The sequence below is a fragment of the Microcaecilia unicolor genome, chromosome 9, assembly GCF_901765095.1.
Source record: "Microcaecilia unicolor chromosome 9, aMicUni1.1, whole genome shotgun sequence".
NCBI classification, from domain to species: Eukaryota; Metazoa; Chordata; class Amphibia; order Gymnophiona; family Siphonopidae; genus Microcaecilia; species Microcaecilia unicolor.
In genome coordinates this window covers 223,901,006-223,923,104 of record NC_044039.1, presented here as the reverse complement: position 1 = coordinate 223,923,104, position 22,099 = coordinate 223,901,006, and the positions used below count along the sequence as shown (strand labels likewise).

General features: G+C 42.7%; 1 protein-coding gene across 1 annotated transcript in view; it reads left to right on the top strand.

The window, feature by feature from the left end:
* TTLL5 (tubulin tyrosine ligase like 5) overlaps positions 1-22,099 on the top strand; it is a 482,374-nt gene that overhangs the window by 405,758 nt on the left and 54,517 nt on the right. Inside the window, exon 32 of the mRNA XM_030213729.1 lies at positions 196-332. Coding sequence (XP_030069589.1) covers positions 196-332 — 137 coding nt within the window. The remainder of the gene's footprint in view (positions 1-195; positions 333-22,099) is intronic.

Below are 22,099 nucleotides of genomic sequence, written 5' to 3'. Positions count from 1 at the left end.
ATGACACTTGCCTTTAAGCTCCCTTTCATTTTTAGCAAGCACCCTGTTCAGGCATTCTTCCTTTTTGGCATGGGCCCAGCTATCATGCTCCCTTTCCGTGCAGGTACAGATGCTTGGCTCTCTGTTTGTTGTAGGCTACTTAATGCATGTTCTTCCTGGGTTTTTTAAAAATGTTCTTTCTCACTCTCTTTTTAGCTGAAGAACATGAGCCTTGTGAGCAGTGCTTTACACCGAGCCAGCAAGGGTTATAATGCTGGCCTCCGACCAGTATCAAGCAGCATTGGGCCAGTGCGGACCAGGCAAGAGAGTATGCAGCCCTCAGCGGCAGTCAGGTAGGAAGTCAACCATGGTGATTCTTCAGGAAACAAAATAGCAGGTTGGGGTCAGCTGGAGCGGTCACTTTTCACTCTGGCTGCAGTGGAGTGAAGGAGGCAGTTTTTCTACAGTTGAGGAACATTCTAGGTGGCTTGATGTAGCAGAAAATGAACACTGGAAGCTATCTTATGGAGAATTATGTGAGCAGGGTAGCCGAAGTACTACATTAAACAAGTGGAGGAGGAAGCAGGAGGAGAACTTTCCTCCCAGGGAAAGGAACCACAAGTCCCAGATTCCCTCTGGAAGAAAAGTTCGCCCTCTGGTGGAAAAGAGCTCAGTAAGAGATCAATATAGGAGAGAGAACTGCAGTCCCCAGAAACCACTAGGGCAAGGTAAAACCCATGACTCACAGGAAGCAGAGGGGGAAGGGAATGATTGGGAAATGAGTTCCAATCAAAATGATGAGCAACAGCTGCAGAAGGCAGGGGTGGTAGAATCTATGGAGTGGGATAAGAAAGAGGGGGATAGGCAGAATGAGGAAGTAGAACTGATGGACGTCTACTCTAGCTTGAGCCTCCAAAAGAAAGGTAAAAGCTTTATGGGTCAGGTTATTACCGGACTTGTGTAAAAAGGGGGAAGAAGGGATAATAAAGTTTGGAAGGAAGCTGTGGAACAGCTTGACTATCAAGCTATCTAGGAGCACTGCTAAGAGATTGGATTGCAATAAGGGAACCAAAGGACAGGCTACAGGGGTTTGAATGTCAAGATTCAATGAGAAAAGTTTAACTCTGCGCAAATCGCTGTGCCACTTTCCCACAGACATTGGCAACTTTCTTGATGACCTTGATTACTCTTCTGTTCATTGCCCTGCAGATCGCTTTTGGATCAACTTCACACCCTTGACTTCGGAGAATGTAGCGCAAGCGCTTATTATTATTATTAACATTTGTATAGCGCTACCAGACGCACGCAGCGCTGAACACCTGACATAGAGAGACAGTCCCTGCTCAATAGAGCTTACAATCTAAAAATAATACAGACAGACAAGACAATTAAGGGTGAGAGAGTACTGGGTGAGAAGGAACAAGGGGAGGCAATTGAGTAGTAGCTAGGAGCCACAGCAGTGGTGAAAAGGTGGGTTTTCAGCATAGATTTGAAAACAGGTAGAGATGGAGCTAGACGTACAGGCTCAGGAAGTTTATTCCAGGCATAAGGAGCTGCGAGGGAAAAGGAACGAAGCCTGGAGTTAGCAGTGGAGGAGAAGGGGGACGACGAGAGATTTGTCCAGTGAGCAGAGATCACGGGGAGGAATGTAGGGAGAATGGAGAGGTAATGGGGAGCTGCAGAATGGATGCACTTAAAGGTCAGTAAGAGAAGTTTGAATTGTATGCGGAAGCGGACGGGGGAGCCAGTGAAGTGACTTGAGGAGTGGACTAGTGTAGGTATAATGATTTTGGCAAAAAATAAGTCGTGCTGCAGAATTTTGGACAGACTGGAGAGGAGAGAGATGGCTGAGAGGAAGACCAGTGAGAAGTAAATTGCAATAATCCAAACGAGAGGTGACAAGGGTTTGGATAAGGGTTCTGGTAGCGTATTCAGAAAGGAAGGGGCGGATCTTGCTAATGTTGTAGATAAAGAAATGACAGGTTTTGGCGATTTGTTGAATATGCACAGAGAAGAAGAGAGAGGAATCAAAGATGACTCCAAGGTTATGAGCCGAGGAGACAGGGAGGATATGAGAGCCATTAACAGAGATAGAGAATGGGGGGAGGTGGATTTAGGGGGAAAAATGAGAAGTTCAGTTTTAGTCATGTTAAGCTTCAGATGGCGTTGAGACATCCAAGCAGCAACGTCAGACAAGCAGCTTACAAGGCTTTCAAAAACTTTTTGTAAACTAGATATTTGCCCTAATTACCTATTGACTTCTTCTCCTTCATGTTTTATTACTGATCTCATGTCTTACCTTAATTTTATGCTACAGGAAGGTTGTTTCCCAGAGGAACATGATAGTATTCTACTTACCCCAATTCCAAAGGACCCGAAGAAAAAGGCAAATATCATTACTAATTATCGTCCTGTTGCTTCTATCCCGCTACTAGTAGAACTAATGGAGAGTATGGTTACTACTCAGCTTACATGTTACTTGAACAATTTCAATATTCTTCATGAATCACAATCAGGTTTCCGCTCTCGTTATAGCACTGAAACAGTTCTGATTACTCTTTTGTCCAGTTTTAAAAACACAATCTCTGTGGGCAACAATATTCTTCTACTGCAATTTGATTTGTCCAGTGTGTTCGACATGGTTGACCATACCATCCTTCTCAGCATATTAGATAAATTTGGTAATGGTGGCAATGTGCTAAATTGGTTCAAGGGTTTCCTATCATCTAGGTTTTATCGAGTCAAAGTGAACTCCACTATTTCACCACCTTGGAAACCTGTCTGTGGGGTACCGCAAGGATCTCCTTTATCTCCGATGCTCTTCAACATTATGATGATTCCTCTCGCTACTGCATTATCCAAGCGTGGCTCAGTCCTTTTATTTATGCGGATGATGTAACCATATCCATCCCTTTTAAGTCCACCCTGTCTGAAATTTCTGGCACAATCCAAGCCAGCTTTTCCATTATGGAATCCTGGGCTAATGCATTTCAATTTAAACTCAATAAGGATAAAACCCAACGTATTGTTTTTCCTTCACAACATAACAAGTCTATTCCCAAAGCTCTGGTTACTCCTGATTATGCTCTCCCAATCTCGAACAGCTTGAAGATTCTTGGGGTCACGCTGGACAGCTATCTGTTGCTTGATAGTCATGTTAAGCAGATTACGAAAAAAATGTTCTTCTGTTTGTGGAAGCTTAATCGCATCAAACAGCTCCTGCCAAAGGATTTATTTTGAACCCTGATACATTCAGTGGTTCTAAGCCACATCGATTACTATAGTGGAATTTACGCTGGTTGTCCACACTATATTCTGAAGAAGCTCCAGACGGTTCAAAACACTGCAGCCAGACTATTCTTTGGAAAATCTTGCTTCGACAGTGCGCAGCCTCTTTGTGAGAGCCTTCACTTGCTTCCCATTAAGGACCATATTGATTTCAAGATCTGTGCCTTAACTCATAAGATCATTTACTGCGAAGCGCCAGTTTACATGTGTGATTTGATTGATTTAACTCCTAGAAATTCATTGGCGTCATCTCGTACTTATCTTAATCTGCACTATCCTTCCTGCAGGAATCTAAAATACAAGACACTGTATGCTTCTTCCTTTTCGTTCATCAGCCCGCGAATCTGGAATGCTTTGCCGAGACTCCTGAAAGAGACACCGGATCATCAAACATTAAAAAAATTACTAAAAACTTATTTGTTTAGTAAAGCCTACCCCAAAGTCCACAATGCTCTTTATCCCCTTTTTTCCGTTTTCTTTGTTTGCCCGCTTTTTACCTTCTGTCAGCTTCCCTTTTGTTGCTCCTGTATTCCCATCCGTATTCTCTTATTTTAGCTACTTCTGTATTTAAATTTGTCACTTTTTTTTTTACTCGAATAATTTTATCCTGTTGTATTATGTAATTTTCTAGTAACTTTGTTAGCCATATTGAGCCCTTATAAGCTGGGAAAATGTGGGATACAAGTGAACCAAATAAATAAATAAATAAATAAGATTACTGTGGTGCCTGAAAACTCTGTGTGCAGCGGTATTGGGCGTTAACTGTTACTTTAAACCAGGAGAGGAGGAACGAAGCTGTGTTAGCACTACCAGCGTGGAGCAGGGTTGTGTCAAGTGGTTTTCTGGAAATAAACTGATTAAAGAAAATTTGACTTGGAGAATCTGTCAGTGCCTTCTGGTTTTGTTACTGAACCCCTGATAAAAGACAGACGGCACAAAGAAAGGAAAGGAACTGTAACCTCACCGTTTTTCTCTACTATCGTGCAGTAAGTAGGCAAGGAAGGCCTTCTGATCACGGCATAGGACTTCGGCTACTCCCCGGGGAAGCAAGCCAAGCAGGAGTCACCCGGGCCCCGGCTGGAAGGGAGACCTGGGGTGACAGTTGGAATTGTTTTGGTCAGTTTCTTCACATCCAATCTTTTCATTCATGATTTTCCTGCTTCCTGTCCTTTGACCCTGGTGTATTTAAAGATTTTGTAGCTTTTCAGGTTAGAGAATAGACAATTGATTTACAAAATCATAAGTAATGAGGAACAAGTTAATAGGGAATAGTTCATTATCCTTTCAAAAGAGGTAGAACAAGGGGATGCTTCAAGAAAGTAACTGATAGCAGATTTAAAACAAATTTAAGAAACTAGGTGGAAGAGTGGCCAGCGGGGAAAAGGAGGTGATAATGCCTCTATGTAAGTCTCTGGTGAGACCTCATTTAGAGTACTGTGTACAATTCTGGAAACTGCTCTTTCAAAAAGATATAAATAGGTTGGCATCAGGAGAGCGACTACTAAAATGGTCAGTGGTCTTTGTCATAATGCTTATGGGGACAGATTTAAAGATCCCAATATATATTCTTTGGAAGAAAATCAGGAGAGAAGAGACATGATAGAGACAATTGAATACCTTTGTGGCATATTTTCACAGGAGATGAGTCTCTCAATTTTTTTTCCTTACATTTGTACCCCACACTTTCCCACTCATAGCAGGTTTGATGCGGCTTACATATTATATACAGGTACTTATTTGTGCCTGGGGCAATGGAGGGTTAGGTGACTTGCCCAGAGTCACAAGGAGCTGCCTGTGCCTGCAGTGGGAATTGAACCCAGTTCCCCAGGACCAAAGTCCACCACTCTAACCACTAGGCCACTAGGCCACTCCTCCACTCGGGTATAGAATGAAGGTGAAAGGGGACAGACTCAGGAGTAACCTAAGGAAATAATTCTTCCGGAAATGGTAGTGAATATATAGAACAGCCTCCCAGTGGAGGGACGGTAGAGATGAAGGTTGTATCTGAATTCAAGAAAGCTTAGGGACAAGTACATAAAATCTCTAAGGGAGAGGACAGTTTAGTAGATGGCATGGATAGGCAGAATGATAGGCCATATGGTTTTTCTCCGAGGACAAGCAGGCTGAAATATTCTCACACATGGGTTGGCAATCCGCACTGGCCCGAAAATCGGCATAAAACCTAGCCAAAAATAAAAAGATTGTCTATGCTAAAGTTTTAATCTCAAAGCTATATTTATTGCTTGACCCCCATCCCCCTCTCCTCCCCCTTAATGGAGAAACTAAAGCATAATATGAAATGGGAACAAGACCCGGACATTGTTTTAGACCAATGCCAGTGGCCAAGTGATATGAGGGGGCAACCAAGGGGTTGATTTCCACTAATCTGGTGGAGAATAGCTATAAATGTTTATTTATATACTACATTTATACCCCACCTTTATCCAAGGCGAGTGACAATAGTTACATACATAGTCTTAAACATGTATTAATTGCTAAGCACATGATGCTAAGACATGATAAAAAATATGATCCTGACCAAAAAAAACAAACAAAAAACCCAAAAAGATGCAGAATAAGAAACAGGAGGTAATCTGGTAAGTCTTCATGTAGCCAAAATGGCTTTCACGAACATGCATTTTTAGCAGCCGCTTGAATTGTTGGATGTCTGCACATGATCTCAGGTATCCGGGTAAAGCATTCCATAAGGATGGGGCAGCGATAGAGAAGGCCCGCATTTTGTCTCTGCATGATTATATGGTTTAGCAGAAGATAAGTAGAGCTGATGGGACGTCTCAGATCTTAGTTCTTGTTTTGGTTTATATGATTGCAGAGTATTTCAAAAGTAGGCTGGAAAACTCTCAAATATACGTTGATGTCAATACCAGAGTCTTGAATTGAATTTTGTATGTTACAGGAAGCCAGTTTAAATAATTTAGAATTGGAGTAGTGTGTGCAGACCTTGAGATTCCAGTAATCAGTCGTGCTGCTGCATTTTGGATACCTGCAGAGCTTGGATCCGGGATGATGATATTCACAGGAATAAAGAGTTACAGTAATCAATCTTTGTCAGTACCAAGCTCTGTACAATTGCCTGAAAATCATATGGTGTTACCATATCTTTCAGCTTGCTCAACACGCAAAGTTGAACAAAAAAGGCAGAAATCACATGGTCTATATGTTTTTGCATAGTTAGATTATAGGAAAACTCCCAAATTATAGACAGAGGGCTTAAGGATCACTTTCAGGCTCATTTTCAAAAGAGACAGACATCCAAAAAGTGATATGTCAGCATTTGGACGTTCATCTCCCAGAAACGTCCAAATCAGTATTATCGAAACCTCTTTTTGGACGTCTTTCTCTGAAGTCCATCAGAAGGACGTCCAAATCTCAAGGGGGCTTGCCAGGGGTGTGTTCAAGGCGGGACTTGGGCGTTCCTAAGACTTGGACATCTTTCAGCCATAAGGGAACAAAACAAAAACGTCCAAGACTAAAACTTAATGTTTTGAGCTAGACTTGCTTTGATAACGAATAGCTGCAGTGGGAATTGAACCCACTTCCCCAGGATCAAAGTCTGCTCCACTAACCACTAGGCTACTCCACACAAGAGATACCCCAAATGACCAGATGACCACTGGAGGGACTCCAGGATCACCTTCCCTTACTCCCCCAAATCTCAAAACATTTTTCCAAACAGCATTTTCAAAAGGAAAAGATAGACTTTTTTTGTAGAAAATGACCTTTCCTGTTCTGATTTTGGACGTTTTACAAAAAACATCCAAATTCAGACTTAGATGTCATATCCAAAAGTGCCCCTTGTACTTTTGACTTGCCCAAAAGTCACAAGGAGTAGCAGTGGGAATTGAACCCATGTTGCCAGGATCAAAGCCTGCTGCACTAACCATTAAGCCACTCTTCCTCTGTTTTGGCTATCTTGCATTTGGACGTCTTTTGTTCAAAATATGGACCAAAAAAAGGACGTCCAAATCACAGGACGTCCATAGTATTTTCGAACACAAAAGATAGACATCTATCTTTTTCAAAAATAACCTTCTTTTCTGTTCGGAATTTGGACATCTTTGTAAAACGTCCAAATTCTGATTTAGATGTTTCTTTCTAAAATGCCCCTCCATGTCACTCTGATATTCAAACATTGCTGGTAGAGATGGATCCAGAGTACTACCTACATACATTATTTCTGTCTTTGCAACATTTAGGGCCAGATGCACTAAACCTAACGAGCCAATAACAAGCCATTAACGAGCAAGTAGTAAACCCTGGCATGCACTAAAAGCCATTTTACGACGACGGTAGCAGCTAACGAAAACGGAATGCAGATGAGCAAATTGTGTAGAAACCCTATTGTAATGAGATGCACTAAGCTTTTCCGATTGCCTTAATGCTGGAAACTTTAACGAGAGGTCTGTACGGGATTGAAAACTGATGAAAAACCGCTATAAAAGTCATTCTGCCCCCCGCCGCAATAATAAAAACAAAAGTGCAGTTGAGGCCAGCCATCGAAAAAAGCCATCTGTTTTCGCCGTCATTCTGCCCCCCGCCGCAATAATAAAAACAAAAGTGCAGTTGAGGCCAGCCATCGAAAAAAGCCGTCTGTTTTCGCCATCATTCACCTCAATAATAAAAAACATCTTTTTTGGACGTGCTTTACTTAGCTGAGAGACCTGGAAGTCTCTGAGCCAATCATAGCGTGTTTTTTTAAATCATTTATTTATAATTTTTCATTTTACAAGGGTCACTTGCAAACAGTAATACAGAGATGACTGTACATTAATACAATATTAGAGGAAAACAATCTCAACTAGATAAATGGATTATATACAATCTTTCTCTTTCTTAGACCACAAAATAAATAGGGAGAGTGAAACAAGACAAGGAGATCAATTAAACAACAGTAAACAAAGAAAACGTGGTATTAACCTGATTATCCCCAGTTATTATTTATCTGAATCATTATTCCACATTGATCGTGTGGTTGGCTTCTCCAAACCCAAGACGATGTATAGTCAATTAATTTCGTTGGAAACATACTTAATTGTCCAATATTAGTGGAAATAATACACCTGATATAATTTTTTTCTCTTTTAAAACCAGAAATTATTTAACAATACAAACACTTGAATCTCTAATCCAATTCCCACTGATTAAGGTAATCCCAGTTTCACAGGCTTCACTCCATTTGAATTAATATACTAAGAGGAATCATTTCAGAAGAAAAAACTTTAGGAGTCATACCCGGAACTCTGGGAAAACAACAATCTTTGATATTAATCATCTGTAATAATATTCATTTTGTTCAAATGTTTCTGGTCTATTATCATTTTCAAAATCTTAACCATTTCCTACTCCTGTAGAACTTCATTTGCTGTATCAATTTTTCATTCTCAAAGGATTCGATTCGATTATCCATGTGGCTCACTAATAAGTTTATATCTGAAGCAAAATTATTTACTACCACCGTTAGGTCCTGGAGCGCCTTCCAGGTGATATTCAATGTAACCTCCACGGGAGCCAAAAACTCCAAGCTGATAGCTCTTACGGGTTTAGGAGTGGCACCGCCGACACGGGTTCAGCTGTAAACGACTTCCGTTTCAGCATACACTCCTAACTTACTCCTCCACTCCTTTGGACATGGTGGTTAAATGACTCGGGAGCGATGAAGTTGTTTCCAGGTCCAAGAGCATCGACGCTCCTTCGCCGGCGCTCATCAAAGGACTCATCAACCCAGTCATCTATGGGCAGCTCGTCACACAGCAGTCCCACACTTGCTGCACAGGGGACAAAACGCTGGTCATCGGCGGCTGACCCCCCCATTGTCCCCTTCCTCTGTTAAGGCAACTGCAATGCAGAGAGGAAATTTCAAGTGAACAAAAACTGAACTTCAGAGGACAGCTGGGCCGTTGAGTGTACGAGCTTCAGGTCACCATCTTTCCCCTCTCCCTAATTTGGGACACTCTTTGTCTGGTTTCTCCTCAGAGGCCTGTCTGATATGGGTAACCCTTCAGCATAGCCCTCTGAGTCATTGAAAAACAGAAGCCCCTCCACCACTACAAGGTGGTGTCCCTTCGGTGGAGTAGATGTGCAATTTATAACTAGGAATTCTGCAAATTCAGATGATTCGGCACAACACAGTTTAAGAGGCAATGCTTTTTTTTAAAAACTACTCCTCCTCCTCCTCTTTTGTAGGATCTGCATGACCATTTAGGGCAACATTGTCTAACTACCACTAAGTCAGATTTTAATAACCATGATTCCGTCACACAAAACACATTGAAATTCTGCTGAACACTTAGGTCATGTACCAATATGGACTTATTGCGAACAGACCTAGCATTTAGTAAGCCTACTTTTAAATCTGAAGTTTCATCTACATGAGCCTTCACGTATTTTAAGGCTGGTGTAACCCCAGGTGGTTTTTTATGATATTTACATAGATTAAAAAGAGACCTGTTACGGCCTCTCAGTAGGCTTGTAAAAACACATTTTGAGATATAGGAGAAGAAGGGAGTAAATGTTACCTCCCAGAGCTGGCTTTTAACAGGGCTGTGCCTTCTTTGGTGGCTGGTCCGTGTGGCCTGGAGGAGAGTGGATTGCCCGCAAGCTGCTCGGGGTTACATGAGAGGCAACAACGAGGATCAGGGGAAAGGCTTTGCTCTGTCGGAGATCCACAGTTCTCCAGTGGCAACGATGCTGTTGATACAGCCTGGAAAAAGAGTTTAATGGGCCTTGAAGTTGGGAAATGAGTCACTCCTATTCTTCGGGGTGCACTCTCTCCGGATCACAACCAGCCCTCCGTTGATGCTCAGGTCGTTCCCCTATTACTGCTTGCTAAGCCTTGCAGCTGTTTATGCCATCGAAAGCAATGTTGCGCTTTTACCACCGCTCACCGCCGCTGTTCCCATGGGCTGTTGTTGGGTCAGTCGCTGATTTGGGCTCACAGATTTCTACATCGGGCCTTGGTTAGGGTCTCTGGGCTTTGAGTCTGTTGCCCAGGTCTCGGACAGGGTGAAAAAGGCTTGGAGGTGGTCTGGCGCGGCTGGGGAGCTGCCTGGGGTGAATTTGGGAAGGGAGCACTGTGGAGCTAGTTCACCATGCAGCCGTCTTGCTGTAGCTCTCCTGGTCCTTTCACTCTGGTGTCGGTGGATCAAGTTGGTGGACCGGGTCAGGGGCAGTGATTTGCTTCACTTGCTTCCGGCTCCATTTGCCTGCTGCTTGTGGTTGCAAGGTCGGGAAGGGAGCGCTGTGGAGCTAGTTCACTATGTGGCTGTCTTGCTGTAACTCTCCTGGTCCAGTCACTCTGGTGTCTGCAGATCAAGCTGGTGGCCCGAGTCAGGAGCAGTGATTGGCTTCGCTTTCTTCTGGCTCCACTTGCCTATTGCTTGTCATTGCAAAGTCAGGAAGGGAGCACTGCGGAACTAGTTTGCCAGGCGGCTATCTTGCTGTAACTCTCCTGGGCCAGTCATTCTGGTGTTGGAGGAGCAAGTTGAGGGCCTGGGTCAGGAACGGTAATCAGCTCCACTGCTGCTGGTGGTTGCGTGTGTTCTTCACCACATGGTTTCTCTGTCCGGCTCAGCGAGGTGGCTCAGTGAGGTGGTTTGGGTCGGTTGTGTGTGTTAGCTGCTGCATGGCTTCTCGGTTCGGTTCAGCGAGGTGGCTTGGGTCATTTTCTTCTCTCTCATCTAATGGATTCTTCTTGTTCGTTTCTGGTTCCCAGTGGTATCTGATGCCCACTAGGTTGGGAAAGATGTATCCCATTGTCAGTGAATGGTGGTGTTGGGGCTATGGGGAAGGAAGGGTCCTTTTGCCATATGTGGTAGACGTGCTTCATAATATATAAACCACTTTGATTGTAATCACAAAAAGGCAGTATATCAATTCCCATCCCTTTTCTCTTTTTCTTCAAATTGATCTTGTACTGGCAGAATGTGAGGGGACAGATCTAGGAAACTACAGGGTGGATCTGGAGTGGATTTTTTAAATTGCTGATGTTACCAGATACATAGGAGCCCATATATAAACAATTGCTCATTAATCTATTTATAGCAACCCAAATGGAAGTGGAAACCTTTTGACAGAAGGCAGACCCTCCACTTATGCAAACGTTTTTGCAGAGATTTGGTATGGTTCATACCTTAGGCAGGCTAACCACAGTCCAGCATTATAGACAAGCTACTTTTGAGAGGGCAAGGGAACCTTATGGGAGATGGCTGGAGGAGTGGCTCTAGAATACATGAGGGTTTTGAGAGGGGGCATGGCTTTTAGTTTGAGTAAGATGGGGGGTGAGGGAGTCCTACTCCTCAGAGGGGATCTATGTAGAGTGATTGTACTACAGTCTTCTATGGCTATGGTGAGGACTCAGAGGGGAGTATTTAGGTATGAAGGAGGGAAGGGTTGGGGGGATGCAGGAGAGATAAAATTGTTCAGAGATGTTTGGTATTGTCTTAGTAGAATGCGGTAGGGAAAACTGTACAGAAGTCTGTTGTTGTTTGTTGTTTATAATGAGATTTTAAAGAAATACCAAATGATAGCAGGCACCAAGAGAAGAGTATCAAAGCAATGAAGGAAATATAAGAAAATGAATAGTTTAATTTAAAAAAGATGTTGGTGATAGATAACCTAAGAGAGAGATGAGAAGTGCCTTAGTTGTCCTCAGTTGTCTGTGGCTTTTAATACAGAATAGTGTCAGACTTGAACTTGAACTCCATCTTAAATATGGATCATAACTCGAAAACTGGTAAAATAGAATCCAGTAGAATCCTGAAAGTGTTGCAGTGTCACTATCCTTGAATTGTTTTGATTCTGCTGCATCTGCTCCCTCCTAATCTGTTCATTTTGAACATTCAGCATTTTGAACTCAGGTTCTTTATTCAAGAGGCACGCTAATCTGAGACTCAATATTCTAGTGTGAAAGTGAATTGGGCTAGGGAATGTTACTATTTGGAGCACAAGTAAAGAGGTATGGCAAGTATGACTGTAGAAGTCATTGGTTCAATTGCAGATCCAGATGGGTGATTCCTATTATTACAGATGATTTTAAGTGATAATCCGGCTATATTGTTGAATATAGAAGACACCAGTGAGATGCCTAAGCCCTTTTTCTGAAAAAATGGTGTTAACGGTTCTGATTTTAATGTGATATTAGAATGATAAAAGTAAGATAGGATTTTTCATCATAGCCCACAAGGGAAAGTTTATTTTAAAATTCTTAAAAACACAAGGCATCGGTCTAGTAGGAGTGGAGGAGTGGCCTAGTGGTTAGGGTGGTGGACTTTGGTCCTGGGGAACTGAGGAACTGAGTTCGATTCCCGGCACAGGCTCCTTGTGACTCTGGGCAAGTCACTTAACCCTCCATTGCCTGCCGCATTGAGCCTGCCATGAGTGGGAAAGTGCGGGGTACAAATGTAATAAAAAAATATAAATAGTGGATATGTAGAAGGGAACGTGCCTTACCTACTCTTCTGATCCCCGTAAATCCTATTCTAGAAAATGAATACATGTTGAATAAGAGATGACAAGAAATAAATGGGATATAGAAACCATCGTACCCTAGTGTTAGGTGGGATCTCACTCAGGGCGTATATATTCAGTAATTTCAAAAAGTATTTTTTAATTACGCTCAGTTTTTTTATTAAGATAATTTTCATTCCTTGGTCTTGTTGGCATTATTCACCTGTATTATTCAAAAAAACAATAGGGCAGACAATCCGCAAGATCTGAAGAAAATCTTATATTTAAAAGGATTTTATTTACTACAATAGTTTAAGAATCAGATGCCTGACATAGGCAATGTTTCACCCTTTGCAGGGCTGCATCAGGGGCAAAAAAAACCCTGTTAATAAACATATAAAATCACTGTTGGTATCAAATCATAAAAAACACATAAAAATACATAATACCACAAACTTATAATAAGACCATGCAAATAAACGAACAGAAATACTAAATGTAAAACCACTAATAAAAGACATAAATGCTTTGGGGGTCTTTTACAAAGGCTCACTGGCATTTTTAGTGCCTGCTAAATGCTAGAGACATCCATAGGAATATATGGGCGTCTCTAACATTTTGCGCATGCTGAAAGCGCTAACGAGCCTTTGTAAAAGGACCCCCGTATTAATTATGGATGGTTAAATAAATATGTAAAAACATAAATAATAGTTTAAAATATGGAAATGATTTAAGAGTCTAGGTGTAAAACATAGGTATCACCTATGTGATAAAATAGCTGGGAACAAATAAAAAACAGAAACCATTAGGAAATCTGCAGCTCATACCCTTCTCCGCCAACTCCAGGCTCTGCTCATTCTGCCTCGTCTCACCCTATGCCTGGAACAAACTTCCTGAACCCCTACGCCAAGCCCCCTCCCTACCCATCTTCAAATCTTTGCTCAAAGCTCACCTCTTCAATGCTGCCTTCAGCACCTAACCTTTTGGAAATCTAGACTGCCCCACTTTGTCTGTACACTTGTCTTTTAGATTGTAAGCTTGTTGAGCAGGGACTGTCCTTCTATGTTAAATTGTACAGCGCTGCGTAACCTTAGTAGCGCTTTAGAAATGTTAAGTAGTAGTAGTAAGTAGCAATTAGTTCAATAGCTCTATTTTGAATTTAATAATAAAGCCAGTAGATTGTTGGCTCATTGCTTAAAGAAGCATTGTACTGGGAATAATGTGCTTTGTCTCTAGAGTTGGATTGGGGAGGTTACCCTGAACATGAGTCTTAAGCTGCTGATCTTAATATGGACTCTTAATGGTTGAAAGTTCTTCCTCATAAGCTTTGTGTGGTTGGTCTGGGGGAAGGGGAATGAGGGGGTTGGTTGGCTTGGGTTAGCTGCTGGGTAGTTAGGCTATTCTTGTATTAGATAGATGCACTGAAGAAACCACTGTGTATCTGTCTTGTGCTGTTTTTTAATGATATTGTGCTGTTGTAAAGGTTTGCTAATAGAAATGACTTTGCAACCCTTTCCAGACAGATATTATAACAATGTTTTTTTCTCATCTGATCGTAGCATAGCATTCTTGTAGACACTCTGTGGTGACTACTTAACTCTCATGGTAAGGTTCAGTAGTGAGGTTTAGATTCAACAACACGAGATCACGTGACGCCATGACCAGGAGCGGTTGTTGAAACCTCCGCTCCGGCTAGCTTACCCACCCAACCCTCAAAATCTAGGAAATCGCCCCAGTAAAAAATCAAGAGACGCCTTAACCCGCAAGAAGAAGGGAAGAGAGTTAAATCGGCGCTACTCACAGAAGAATACATGGCGGCGAAAAGCGTTCGCCGGGACAAAGAAAAGACGCGGGCCGGCGAGGAAAAAATGGCGGCGCCGGCGAGCCCGGCCGCGTCGGCCTTAAGCTCCGTGTGGGTAGCGGAGGTGGCGGCGGAAGTGACGGCCGCTATGGAGCCTTTGTTGGATCGACGATTGGGGCCCATCGACAGCAAAATAACGCTAGTCCAGGAGCACCTGGGACAGCTTACCAAAGAATTAGCGGAATACCAGCAACGTCATGGAGCTCTCGAGGATAGAGTGCACAAAATGGAGGAGGAAAATACTAAGCTTAAAACCATGGTGGAAAGCTATGAAGGAAAGCTTGAAGACCTCGAGAATAGGTCAAGGAGAAACAACTTAAGATTTGTGGGCCTGCCTGAGGCTTTGGAGACTGTAAATCTGCGGGTATTCATGGAAAAATGGTTGCCAGAACAACTACAACTCCCAGAAGACCTGGGAACTCTCCAGGTAGAGAGAGCACATCGAGTGGGGCCTAAGTCTGTGGAAAATACACGTCCAAGAGTGGTGATCTGCCGCATCTTAAACTTTGCGCATAAAGAGGCAATACTGCAAGCTTTGAGGAAAGATCAGGAGCTGCAATATGGGAACAAAAAAATTTTATGTTTCCAGGATTACTCTGCTGCGGTGGCGATGCAGAGAAGGAAATTTTCCCCTATCTGTACAAAACTTTTTGAAAAGAAAATTCGATTTGCACTGCAATATCCAGCCAAACTAAGAGTCACCTATCAAGCGGTCACACAGGTTTATACAACGACCGAACAAGCCCAAGCTTTTTTGAATTCTGTGGAACATCGCTGACTGAGAGGTTAAATGGAGGATCAACAGATATCTATTGGAAGATGGGATAGAGGAGCACATGGATTAAACATAATGGATTACAAAAAGTTAATGAGATTTGGAAGATGTTAAGCCCCAATTGTTGGACGGAGTTGATGGTTCGACAGGACTATGGCCACAAGAGGGAGCTGAGGAGATCTAACACGACAACCAGAATCCCTTGGGCACGTGCTGTAGAATGGAACGAGCAGAAGTCTGAGATTATTGAAGAGAATGCCACAGAGAATTGAGGGATAACCTTTACATCAAAGAAGAGAGGCGATTTTGACAGAGTGGCTGGGAGTACTACCAGAGTGATAATACTGAAGACTGTTATGGGACCATTCTTGCAGAGGGCTGCAGAGGACTTTCGTTACAGACCAGAGAGACAGCTTGAGAACTCTGGAATAAGGTTTTTTGAAGTTTGATAAAATGTGTTTTGGTTTGTTTTTCCTTTTTAGACTAACTGGAAAAGTTGCATAATCAAAATAGAGATATAATGAAGAGAGGAAGGAGAGGGGAAGTATTTGTGCCAATTGGTCTGCGAGAGGGGAGGGGGGTAAGAGGTGTTAAACGTGATGGTCTCATTGAGAGACTGGGGTTTAGAGGAAGGGAAGTTGGGGGTTAAGGGGATAGTTAGGTACTATAAAGGGGAAGAGGGGGGATCTGGGGGATGGGGGGGGATGGAGACCTGGAAGATACGACTAGTGGGGTTTGAGAATACATTAAAATGGCTAGGAACAATGTTTGAGGAGGGGTGGAGGCTGGGACATCCCTCTTCTATGAATAAATGGTATACATCTTATGATCAGATTTTCTATGTGATCTGGGTCCACTAAAAATAGTTACATGGAATGTGGGAGGGATCTCATCCCCAATTAAACGTTCAAAAATTTTACAACACTTGCAAAGACATAAAGTCGATATAGCCCTCCTTCAGGAAACCCATCTATCGGCTGGGGAACATGCTAAATTGCGAACTTGGTGGGTGGGGGAGTGTGTATCTGCGGCGGCACAAGGGAAGAAAGGGGGGGTTGCCATCCTGTTTCGAAAAGGAATAGTGGACAAGGTGGAGGTAAATATCACAGATCCAGAGGGTAGATTCCTGCTATGTGAAGCTCATGTGCAGCGTCAGACTATATTGTTTGGCAATGTATATGCTCCGAACCAATATGATCGGAAGTTCTATAGGATGATCATTTCGCGTTTGATAATGAGTAAATCTTTACCCATAATAATAGGGGGAGACTTTAACATGGTGATGGACCCCTTGATTGACAGCACTGGGGCTAGGAGGAATGAGTTTAGACAGGAGTCTCGGGGGCTGCCTAATCTTTGTCATCAGGTGGGGCTAGTGGATGTCTGGAGGACTTTCAATCCGCAGGGGAGAGATTATACACACCTCTCGAGGGCGCACGGCACTCAAGCTCGAATTGATTATTTGTTGATTTCAGAACGGATGTTCAATTCAGTGAAGGCATCTGCAATAGGAGCGGATGTGATATCGGATCATGCCTGGGTGGAAATGAGTTGGGCGCCTCGGGAGGAGAGGGGAGGAGCACGGAAATGGGTATTCCCCGCAGAGCTATATCGGGATCAGGGTTTCAGGGCCTCTATACATCAGAGTTGGCGAGATTATAAAGCACATAATGCAATACACACTGAAGACCCGGTTCTGTACTGGGAGGCGGCTAAGGCAGTATTTCGAGGAGAAGTCATTAGCTACATGGCTCACAAACATAAAACCAGAAATAGAGAGATATTGAGGTTAAGCCAATTAATATGCAAAGCTCGGAGAAGATATGGGCAACAGGCCTCTATTGAGAATAGACAACACTTAATGCTCTTGCAGACTAAATTAAATGAAATACTTCATTATAAAGCAGTTAAATCACAAATTTATTATAAATATCAATTATATAAACATGGGAATAAATGTGGTCGTTTGATGGCGCGCTTGATTGCAAACAAACAGGGTAAAACCAGGATTTTGGCTATGAAGAAGAGGCAGGGAGAACGAGTCCACACGGACAAGGAAATCAGTGAGAGTTTCTATCAATATTATAAAAAATTATACGAGGCACCGCCGGATGATGGTCTGACGAGTGACTCCTATTTAGAACAGATGGGATTACCAACATTATCCCCTCTAGAAGCACAACAACTTAATATTCCCATTACATCAGACGAGGTGTTGTTGGCGATTAGTCAAAGCGCACTGCTTAAGGCGCCGGGAGTAGACGGTTACCGAGCGGAATTCTACAAGATCATGGGGGAAGAAATCACTGAGCCCTTAGCAGCAATGTTTAATATATTAATAGAGCAGGAAAGGATGCCTCCGGATTTAAATACAGCTTGTATTATAGTACTTCCCAAGAAAGGGAGGGACCCGGAATTAGTTGAATCATATAGGCCCATTTCGCTTCTAAATTATGAAGTGAAATTGATGGCTAAGATTTTAGCGAACAGATTAGCGAGAATTTTGCCGAACCTTATACATGAATCCCAGGTGGGGTTTGTGAGGGGACGGAAAATCACGAAAAATGTTTGCAAGGTGCTGACCTCATTAGAAGCCAGACATCGAGGGAAGGTAAACTCCTTGTTAATAAGCTTTGACGCTGAAAAAGCTTTTGACAAAGTAAAATGGAAATTCTTATATGCTGTTCTTCAGAAATATGGCTTTACGGATAGATTTTTGTCAGGGATCAAAGCATTATACTCAACGCCAAGGGCCAGAATATCGGTAAACGGGATTGAGACACAAGATTTTGAAATAGGCCGGGGAACACGTCAAGGTTGCCCTCTGTCACCGTTATTATTTGTACTATCCCTAGATCCTTTGCTGAGAGAAATTGAGGAACAGAAAGCGGTAGCAGGGATAAAGATAGGAAGTGAGGTTTTTAAGGTAGCGGCCTTCGCAGACGACATCTTGGTCCATTTAACAGACCCACAAGAATCCCTAAACGCTCTATTAGAGATCTTCTCCGAATACGGAGATTATGCAGGCCTCAGTTTGAATTTAGAGAAATCGGAGGCCTTGGCCTCCTCAGAGGAAGTGTGGAGGCAGTGGAGAGGCGAGTTCCCTCTGAGGAAAGCACAAACCTCTTTTAGATATCTAGGAGTCTTGATGCCTATGGATCTTTCGCGGTTGTATGAACTAAATATTACTAGGTTGTTAGAGGAGACCCAGCAGGTGTTACAAGGATGGATAGATTTGCCATTATCAGTGTTAGGGAGAATAAATATGATTAAAATGGTGTTATTTCCCAAATGGCTTTATGTGATGCAGACCATCCCAGTCTGGCTCAGACGGAAAGATCTAAAGAGTTTTCACAAGTTAGTATCAAAGTTCTGTTGGAGAGGTAAGAAGCCACGGATTCGTATCTCACAGTTAGTAGGGAGTTGGAGCCGAGGAGGGATGGGCCTGCCAAATTTAGAATTATACAACAAAGCATGTCATTTGCGTTATCTGGGAGATTGGTGTTTAGACACACAGCGATATACTCCCACGGCGCTGGAGGCAGCGCTTTGGGAGCCTTATCATCCCTTTTCGCTTTTACATCATAAAACGCGAGATCTACCGGAGGGCTTCAATAAAAGCGTGCTGCTGCGTTCGCTCCGAGAGGTGTGGGGAGTGCTTATACGCCATCTGGGGGGAGACCCAACAACAACAGATTTGATAACCATACGGGGGAATGGGGCATTTTTGCCAGGATTGTCAAGCCGATATTTTGTAGAATGGGCTAGGAGGGGAATATCTAAATTGGAACACCTGGTGGGTGAAGATGGGCAGCCCCTTACCGATGAGGAGTTACTGGGAAAGGTAGGCGACTCCTGGGGGAATAGATTTGCTATACGGCAAGTGCGACATTATATCGCTTCTCTATCAACGGATCCTCTGAGAACTCGGTTGGGGGAGAAAATACGGGAATTCTTTCACTCTTTGGGTGAGGGAGAACTTACAATATCTTTACTTCATAAAACAATATCAGGATGGCTGCCCCCCAGGGACTACAGACAACTGAGGAGTGCTTGGGAAAAGGAACTGGGAGGTGTGCTGACCTCATGGGACATTACTAAATCAATAGCACGAATACCCTTGTTAGTAGCAGATGCTCGTTTAAGAGAATGTGCTTATCGTTGCATTCATAGAGGATACGTAACTACAGCCCAACTAGCACATATGGGAGGGAATCGTAGTCCGGATTGTCTTAAATGTGGAAGACATCCAGGCACAATGCTTCATATGTTTTGGAGCTGCCCAATTTTAAAAAGGTTCTGGACAAGAATTCGAGATTTCTGGGAAGAGCGGCTGGGACTGAGGGCCTTGGGGACAGTTGAGCAACTGATTTTAGACATTCCGGGGTCCTTCAGAGGGCGGAATCGCTTTGAAACACTAATGCTCCGCAAGATGAGCCTGTTGGCCAGGAAATGTATCTTACAGTACTGGACGGTCAAAGATTCTCCGGCATATTGGCACTGGAGAAACCAGTTACATCAGCTGGTGTCGTGGGAGGCGGGAGAATCTAGGCTCTCACAGAGAAAGAGAATTACATTTTTGGCTATCTGGGGCCCTTATCTGCAAAGTCTAAGCCATAGAGGTCGTAGTCTACTTCTAAATGCAGGATGAATTCCACCGGTTGTTACTGTAGGGTTATCCAGGTCTGGGGGAGGAAAGGGGGGGGGGGGGAAGGGGGGGCTAGGGAGGGAATGGGGGGGGGAGGGGGGAGGATTGGTATATTTGATGGGGTAATAATGTTGACAAAGTTACATATGCTGTATGCTAGTTAGCAATTGTTGTATAGCTAGATTGAAGCTGGATGGTTGCTCTGAATAGAGTCTGTATGATAATGTTGGAGTTGATCAATGTCAATAAAAAAATGTTTGAACATAGATTCAACAACACTGGCTGACATCAAGCCTGGCTCTGCTCAATCAGCTGAATCTAATTATTAATTAAATTTGGTCGTTGATTAACTATAACTTTGTTCCTTAAATAAATGGCATAATAATAATAAAAACTGTTATGTATGTACTCGTTTCCTTTGTCTAATCTTACATTTTGGAATACAGGCCGGCTCCGGGCAGGAGTAGGCATTGCTCTTGCCCGATTTCTTCCTTGACCACCGGGAACTTCAAAGGTGGGGGGGATGACTGGGGCAGCTTTCTATTTCTTGGGGGGGGGGTCATGAGGGGAGGGCCCTGCTAGCCCTTACATGAATTTGCCCAGTTAAATTCAACGCATAAAGTTAAAACAGCCTTTTTTTCTGTCCTAACTTTATATGCTTTCCTAGCTGGTTATTAGTCTGAACATCACTGCTAACTGACTAGAGTCATGTTCCACCTGATCTCCACCCCCCCCCCCCCCCCACAGCCGGCCCCTAACCTCGCCAGTTAGGGGTTGACCATTTTACACCAATATTCAGTGGCACCGTCCAGTTAAGTGCTGCTGAATATTGCTGGTTAGCCTCGACCAATTTAAACAGCATCATCTGCTGGCTATTTAAATCACTTTCAATATCTACCTCAGTTTACTCATCTCCCTCCACCCACATATGTAAGATAATTCATTAGGTAAATACAAGAATTCTTTTCTGGCTGTAGAAGATCCTGTCTCTGCACGCCATCAAAATTGAGGGTTGCTGAGCTGTAGTTTATATCTGTGCTTGTATTCAACCTTATGACCTTCTTAAAAGTATGACTGGAGGAAACGAATCAGCAATTTGAAACACTTTCATCATTGCTACCTGGGAGTCAGAAGAGTCACAAATCAGCACTTTAAGCTAAGTTATTGATTTTCTGAATGTTTTGTTGCTGATATATGTTGAATAGTGGACATTGCAATTGTGTTTCATCTTTCAAGACCTTCCAGTTTTCATTTAGAGGGGCCTAGTAATGGATACTATAGTTTCTTACATCCATTAGTACTCTCTATAGAGGGGTGTATAGACTTTGATCACTTTTTGATATTGGAAGATACTCCGTTTTCCGTTCTTTGCTCACAATCCTTTTCTCCCTAAATGTGGGAGATTTTTGATGTCTGTGATTTTTTTGGAAGGCGGTAGGAGCCTATGATGTTGGCCATTTCAGTGGAGTCCTAATGTTAGGTTCCCTGGGCTGTTGAGGCTATTTTATTCATATAAATTTCTTATGTTTGATCGAGGTCTTACGTCCACCTATAGACTGTATAAAAGGAGTGATACTTAGTGTTTCTAAAATAAATGTAAAATAAAAAATAAAAGAAATGATATAAAACAGGGGGTGCCTTATGATAGAGTAGACCAATTGTGCGGTGCTGTCAGGAATAAGGGGGATTATCACCTTGAAAAATTATTTTGAACAATTATTAAGTGGGGAACTATAAAAGTGAAGTGTACTGAAAAACGCAAAGGCTCCAGGAAAGTATACTACTGCAACTAGTGAAAATGCAGAACGCCGTGATTCAGTGTGGCTACTCTTAATGTATAGTGTAAAAAATGGTGAAAACCAGAAAGTGTACCATGCGATCTGCAGACAAGTACAGTATAAAAAATAACTCTAAAAGATGAGCAGTAGGTTCTATTTTGTTTGAAAGGGTGAAATAAACTATACAATACTGTAAACATGGTATTTAAACCGATCGATAGAAAGGAGATAGTCTTACCTTGAAAAGATGTTTTGGGTAGTAGATGATGCGTACATTCTAATCCAGTTGTAAATAGTGTTTAAAA